At 42.9% G+C, this 7,412-nt stretch overlaps 1 protein-coding gene across 3 annotated transcripts in view; it reads right to left on the reverse strand.

The window, feature by feature from the left end:
• Positions 1 to 7,412, reverse strand: part of ZBTB8A (zinc finger and BTB domain containing 8A) — a 13,262-nt gene that overhangs the window by 5,295 nt on the left and 555 nt on the right. Inside the window, exons 2-4 of one of the 3 annotated variants that reach the window (XM_033519491.1) lie at positions 5,943 to 6,910; positions 5,192 to 5,361; positions 1,703 to 4,817 (exon numbers count right to left, since the gene is read on the reverse strand). In XM_033519491.1, the coding sequence (XP_033375382.1) occupies positions 4,485 to 4,817; positions 5,192 to 5,361; positions 5,943 to 6,882 (1,443 nt within the window). In that variant the 5' untranslated portion in view covers positions 6,883 to 6,910 and the 3' untranslated portion in view covers positions 1,703 to 4,484. Of the gene's footprint in view, positions 1 to 1,702; positions 4,818 to 5,191; positions 5,362 to 5,942; positions 6,911 to 7,373; positions 7,399 to 7,412 lie in introns of those variants that run through there. The other 2 variants (XM_033519490.1, XM_033519489.1) reach the window with 2 other exon arrangements.

The raw sequence follows: 7,412 nt of genomic DNA on the forward strand, positions 1-7,412 counted from the left end.
CAACGCACCGATTGCAGCCGCAGCCCAGCGCCTGCCTCGGCCCGAGCGCCCCGCGGCCGCCGCCGCTCGCCGCTCCCCACACCCACATGCTGGCCCGAGGCCGCTGCCCCTCACACAAGGCTTTGTTGCCGCTACCTTTGTGTGTGTGGAGGGAAGGCTTCACCTGGACGGTGAACGACAGAGATCCGGAGGTCCGCGGTGTAGGATTAATATTAACTCGATATCGCAGCATTTTTTATAACGGGATTTTTGTATTTAGACAATGAGGATAATCCCAAAGCGAAACGCGGCACGTAGGAGTGCAATACACAGATTGTCCTGTTTTCCCTTCTGGGTGGAAAATGGAATCAGGGTGCCTGATAGAAGACAAGGCACTTCCAAATTCGTGCCTGTTGGATGAGATTCTTTCAGTCTTATTCCTCGAGATCAGAGAATAATTTTGAGAAGGAAGCTCTGCAGTCATTGGTACAGTCCAGTCCTCAGAGCAGGAACCTGGCAAAGAACAGTTCCCATTTTCACAGGCAAGCATCGGTGAGACCTTCAATAGTGTTTAATTTATTCCAGCAGCTAAGCCAAGATAGGGAAGGCTCTTTCCAGCCACTCCTCCCAATTTTACTCACAAAATCTCTTGTTCTATGTTCTTGCTCTGTTTAAAATTCTTGATGCACCGAATAAGCCTCCTCTTTGCATTTCACGAGTTAAATAGGATGAAAGGTTACACCTCCAATGTAGAAAGGTTTTAAGTTAAACAGTATAGAAAATATTTAACTAAATGCTATTATAAGGTTTTCTTAGTAGCTTACCAACTTCTACCCATCATTCAACAGACAGTGTTGGCACAGATTTGTACCTAATAAAAAAATTCTGCAGGCAAGGGCTGGAGGATTAGGACATCCTTTTCTTCAAAACTCAGTCTTTTGGGCAAAATTGGAGATTTTTTTCTTCTATTTCATTTTTGTACTTGTTGTCTCCAACAGTAATTAAAATATAAGTAAGGTAGACATTGGCATGGCTTTGTAATAGGATAAGTCTGACAGTGACCAGATGCTTCAGGGAAGAAATGTATATTCCATCATTTTATACCAAACAGTGTTTTGTCATTTTTTTCCCTTTTAGTTATCATTGAAAACTTGAGATGTATCCCAAAATCCTGGAGGATGGAACATTCTGCAGTCAGGATTAAGGGAAAGATACTTGTAGCAGTCAGAGTCAGCCCTCTCAGAGACCTGTGGGCTTTCAGGTATTTTCAAAGCCACCCTAAATCAGTATTTTTGCTTTTTTTTATTATGTCAATTCTTTAGAACTGGAATAGAATCCAAATTACAAAAGGTTGGAAAGGGAGATTCATTCTGAAGTCAGGTTTTTGGGTTTTTTGGTTTTTTTTTTTTAAGGGGGGCTGCCCAACTTTAATATTTAAGATAGGGACAAGTGACATTTTTGGATAGTAAATATGGATGTTTAGGTAATTTAATGGCAAACAAAAAAAAAAAAAAAAAAAAAAAAAGGAAATTATGTGAAAGAACCAATCAAGCATCACACAAATCATAGGGTTTTTTTGGGCAGAGAAAATTCTGTAAGAAACACCTGAAAAGGGGGAGAGAGAATTTTTTAATTCAGTACTTCAGCCTTTGGAAGAATGGGAAGATATTGTCAGAAAATAAGGATAGTTAAGAGGTGAGACATTAATCAGAGGATGATGAACTTTGTTTTCACTCTTGACTTTATGAACACAAAGTAAACAGAAATCAAATAAAAATAATCACAGAATTCTTTAGAAAAGACCTTTAAGGTCAAGTCCAGCACTAAACCTTATCCCTAAGAAATGAAGATGAAAGAAATACAAGGAAATAAATAAATTCAGTGGGAACATCCCTATGTGGTCTTTACTTTCCTCCTTGAAAGGAAAGGAAATGTTCCTTGTGCTGATGAGGGGCACGTGATCCTCACAGAAATATGAAGACAATCAGAGGTAATGGAAGGAGACAAAAAGAAAACAAATACTTTCATTTAGAGAAAAAAAAATAACAAGGAAAATACGTGACTGTAAAATGAAGGACATGGAAAACAGAAGGCACTTAATGTTTATCTTGTCTTGCAATACAAAAATAAGGAAACAACGACCAAAATTAAGGCAACAAATGTAAAAATGGTAACTTTTAAAAAACAGAAAAACATCATTGACCTGTGGGAATCGCAGCCTTCAGCTAAACCTCCAAGCTTAATAAAATACTTTAAATATGACTACAAATATCTAGTTATACTACTGAGAATAACAACATAGAAATCCAGAAAAAAAGCCCTCATTTGTCCTGCAAATCAACAATTCATCTGCCTGTGTTTAAAAAGTAAAAGTCTTCCTATGGATTGTTCCATCTGCCCATTTAGAGCCACTTCAGATCTTGTTCTGAAGCATCTGGTCCTCAGTATTGTTAAGATTTATGATCTCTAATTAAATTGAGTATTGATCCAAAATCCTAAAACCACCCCCACTATTAAGAAACACTTAATAGTCTGACCTTTGCAGTTGGCAGTTAAGATTTCAGGCCTGGAGAGAACACTTTATTTTCCCCTCCCCTTTATCCATCCCCAAACACACAGAAACCAATTCCAGCCATTTTTTATCCTGGAACAGCAGGCACTGATACCTGGGATTTGTTGTCAAACTGTTTAATGGAAAGGGAAACATCTATGAAATTTGAGCAAAGTTACTTCATATTCTTTGAAATATTTCTTGTTCTGTGTATTTGATTTAGTCCAGGTTGCTCAGGAATATTTCTTAGCCATTTCATAACAGGCATTTTAGGAGTTTAAAATCTCCAGGAAATTAAATGTGTGTTTTCACATCAAGTCCAGTTTTGGGCTGCTGACCAAGTGTCCCATAAAATAGAGTATAAGTCTTATTTAAGACATTTTCATCTGGGTCATCACAAAGATTTTTAAGTCACCCCCTCCCCAAACCTAAGCCAATAAATTATAATTTTTGTAGGAACAATAAAACACCATTTCTTGTGTCCTTGGGATGCTTCCCATGGAGAGGAGGGTGCTTAATGCTTACACTGAATTTAGCATGAAGTTCTCAAGTTGTCATTTGTTGGTCACCTGTAGCCTGGAATAAAAATGCTGCACTCTCTGGTCATGATGATACAAGAAAGTTATACAGTTTTTACACAACTAAAAATAAAATAGTGACTTTTTAGCTGTCCCTGGGAAAGGTTATATAGTATATATATATATTTATATGGGCTTGTTGTCTAAGAAACCCCAGGGTTCAGCCAAACATGCTTACAAAGCTGTAAAAAAGAAAAAAAATATATCATTTTCTAAGTCTACAGCCATGGAGTTCCATGATCCCAAGAACTGGAATAACACTCAGGTCTGTCTGAGGAATGCAGAGCCTCAGGAGCATCTCCTGCTCCTCTCCTGACAGTGCTGGGTAAGAGAAACTCACTAAGCAACAAAAACAACTTCTTTTGTTAGAGAAGTTAAAATTTCTTCATCATTATTCATCTCTGTAGCCTAATTGTGGGTGAAATGACACAAATGTGGTGTCTGGAACTTCCAGTACATCTTGGTCTCACTGGTACAGACTGGAAAAGGTGCACAGAATTTGATATCCTGAGCTGGAGTGACCCACAAAGATCATCCAAATCCAACTCCTGGCCATGCATGCCAACAATCCCACCATGTCTGGGCACTTTTGAGAGGTTTCAAAATATAAAAAAAGAGTATTTTTAATAGTGCTTATTAAAACAGCCCAGTCTGAGATCCTAATTTTGAGACTAAAGCATCTACTGGCATCAATTAATGATCCAAATTTTTAATCAGTTTGTCTCTGATGTGTTAAGCATTTATGTGCTTATTTTCTTTTAAAGAAATAGGTCTTGAGCATATGATCTATTAAAGATTCACCTCATCCTAATAAATTTTACAGAAGTCCTTTTCCAGACAAAAGTGCCAAAACATTTTAAATGCTCTTTCTTAATTAGCTGCCTTTTTTCTTATCATAACATGAAGATTTTGTGAAATTTCATGGAAGATTCTCTTCACTTCTGAACACTCAAGAGAGGTTGTCTGGCATGGGGGGTCTTTATAATTTGTTTATCGCCCAATGATATAAACCCCACCTCTTTACAAGCATAAAAAATGGGCAATTTACAATAACCTGCAACTTTTGAAAAGTATTTAGAGCTCACTCCCTCACTTTGAGGCTTTGAGACGTGCCCCATTGCCTGCTATAAAAATTATCCATGTAATATTGCAGTTTCCTTGTTTATCCATAATTTCAGGATGGATTCTTTTTAACAAAACAACTCATGGGTGTTCTGCTAACAAACCAGCATGGCCTCAATGACGTGTCCATAAATACATGCAAGTCTGGACCTGTTCAACCACGTGTCTTTGTAGGATCACCACCAGCTGGCAGAGGACATCAGGTCACAGTACATTTTCCCTCTTCCATGGAATTCCCAATCCTTGTCTTCCAACTACCTAATATTTGGTTTCACTTCCTTCTCCTCTGCTTCATCCTCACTGTCATCGACTTGCTGGATGACCAAGTCGGTTGAGCCATCCTCCACGATCTCCACGTCAGACCTGTTGTCCTCCCCGTAGTGCCACCTGGAATCCTTGTCCCCATCCTGTGGGAATTCCAGAGGCGCCTCAGCCTCCAAGTCAATGCGGATACTGTCAATGCCAGCCTCAGCCAGGCACTCGTTGCACAGTCTGTAACGCCGGGTCCCCTCCTGGACCACTTGTCCCGTCAGCTCGGTCACGTGGCGCTTGCACTTCCTGCAGATGGGTTTGCACGCTTGGTGGATCTGGGAAAATCACAAGGGATGGATTTGTAAAGCATCACAAAGGGGGTTTTTGGGAGACGACAAAAAGTGAAATTGCAGCGTTACCTCAATTTGAGAGACATCAAACACTGAGCTGCACCAGCCCAGGCATGGTAATTGCCCACTGGAGCTCTCCCAGGCTGCAGAGAGCAGAACCTCTGCAAGCCATAATTACCCAACAAATTCCTCCCCCTTCTTGCAAATTATCCTTCAATTCGACTGCAGCCAAACCAAATTAATTTTCTATTCCCCTCTTCTTTTACAGAAGTCATTAGATCAACCAGATACGCTCACACTGTGTTTAATTAGCCAGATTTACACATTAAATAAATCATGCAGTTGCTAAAAATACTCACAGTTCGAAAATGGCTGCTGAGGTGATCCAGCCTGCTGAATCTCTTCCCACACGCCTCGCAGGGGTACGGCCGCTCCCCCGTGTGACAGCGAAGGTGACGCTTGAGGTCAGCTTTTCTCTTCACCACGTGGCTACAGAATGGACACTTGAACCTCATCCTGGCTAGGTCATCTGTCACAAAATAATGGGGTTAAAAAAATATATATATATAAAAATCAAAGATATGTCACTTAGTGCTCTAGGAAAAGGTGTTTTATGAGAAGAATAGCACGTCACTTTTATTAAAACAGTGTTCACTGGTTGTTTCAAGCAGAAAGATTTTGTGTTTTCCTGTAGATTACACAGGAGTGCAACAAAGGAGGAGTGGACCACTGGCTGTATTAACACAGACCTGACAAAGCCAGCTTGGACAGGGCTTGGAGCAACCTGGGATAGTGGGAGGTGTCCCTGTCCATGGCAGGGAGTGGAGCAAAATGAGCTTTAAGGTCCTTTCCAACCTAAACCATTCTGTGCTTTCATGAAAATGAGCTTAAAAATATCCCAATTTATATTTATTTTTAAATTTAATACCCCAACTACTTCAAGAACTCAAAATTATTTAAAGATAATTAGTTAAATTTTCCAAACATACATTTCTGGACAATACATCTGTTTTTTTGGCAGTTGTTCTTTACTATTAAGACCTATTTTCTCAGGGCCAGAAGAGAGGATTCACAGGTATCTGTGTGTGAGCAGCACCAATCCCCACTCACCTTCAGCCCAGCTCCCCATGACTCCCAGGATGGAGGGCATGCTCCCGTACTGCTCCTCAGCTTTGGAGGACTTGGATTTACTGGAGGAGCGGGGTGACTCGTGCTCCTGCTGCGACACAGCCAAGCCCCTGGGCATCACTTCAGCCCCTTGGCTGAACTGGTAGCCCACGTGAGGAGCTTCAACCTCCGGGTCAATGTGAACTTGCTCCTCAGCCGGTGCAGCGTGGCCGGCAGGCTCGGCAGCCCTGTCCTCCAGCTTGCTTGATTTATAGTGTGGGATGTCAGAAGGTTGCTGCAGCCCCAGGTGCCGGGATTTCTTGATGGAATCCTGCCGCTGCTCGTGTTTGGACAGCTGCTGCTGGGCATTTCTTTGAGAGGTGGGGTAATAGTTGAAATTGCTCCAAGCATTCCCGCCCATCATACAAGTCCCAGGGTCTGGGCTCGAGTGGGAATGTGGGGGGCTGCTCTCTGCCCTCCACCCTCCACTGTACACACAGGATCGGTCCACGCCGTTGGAACTCACATCTTTGTCTGACAGGCTGAAGTAGCGATCCTTCTCCTTCTCACTGATGTCCAGCGATGACTTTATGAAGGTTTTACACACGCTGATCACATCGGTCATCTGCAGATAGCTGGCGGCTGACATGACTTCAATGACATTCTGACCAGTGAGGGACAGTTTTCCTGAATACACAAAATCTAGGATAACTGTAAAGGTGTCAGGAGAAAAGGCCTGGAAAGTGGCTGTTGTGGACTGACTGGTCTCCTTCGAGCTCTGCGAAAGGAGCATTTTGAAGTAGCCACTGCTGGCGAACAGCACATTGCGATGGGCTTTGAAGACCTTGCCCTCCACCAGGATGTTGCAGTCACAGAACAAGTCCTGCCTGCGCTGCTCATTTAGTTGCTGCAAGAGGTGAAACTGGTGAGAAGAAATCTCCATCCCAGAAAAGGTGAAATGAAACGTTGCTCTAAAAAAAAATTAAGAAAATTATTACACTCTTGACTTCAAAGCCGCGTAACCCAGCCAAATATGTCAGACCCAATTCTACGTCCGTATTTACAAATAATCTCATTTCTTTAAATCTATATTTAAACCACAATAGGCTAAAGCATAGATTCATTTTCCAACAGGACAAGAGCGATGACAAAGCCAAGCCCACGTTATTTGGCAGAGACGTGTGTGCTACAGCCGGGAGCATTTCCATGCCCAGGATGCGGGGCTGGAAGCAGGGCTGGACTCGTGCCGCCCGCTGGAGCTGCGCAGCCTTCAGGCAGCTCCGGGAAGACGAGGAGCCAAGAGCAGCTGCGGCTGCGGCCGTGCCTGGAACCGGCGATTCCGCCTCGCCCCGCTCCGTGCGGGTTCCAGCCCCGCCGCCGCCGAAGGCTCCGGGAGCGAGGCTCGGCGGCAGCGGCCCGGCCGCCGTCACTCACCCGCCCGCCCGGTCCCCGCTAGCCCGGGGTGCCCGACAG

The sequence above is a fragment of the Parus major genome, chromosome 23 (genome assembly GCF_001522545.3).
Source record: "Parus major isolate Abel chromosome 23, Parus_major1.1, whole genome shotgun sequence".
NCBI lineage: Eukaryota > Metazoa > Chordata > Aves > Passeriformes > Paridae > Parus > Parus major.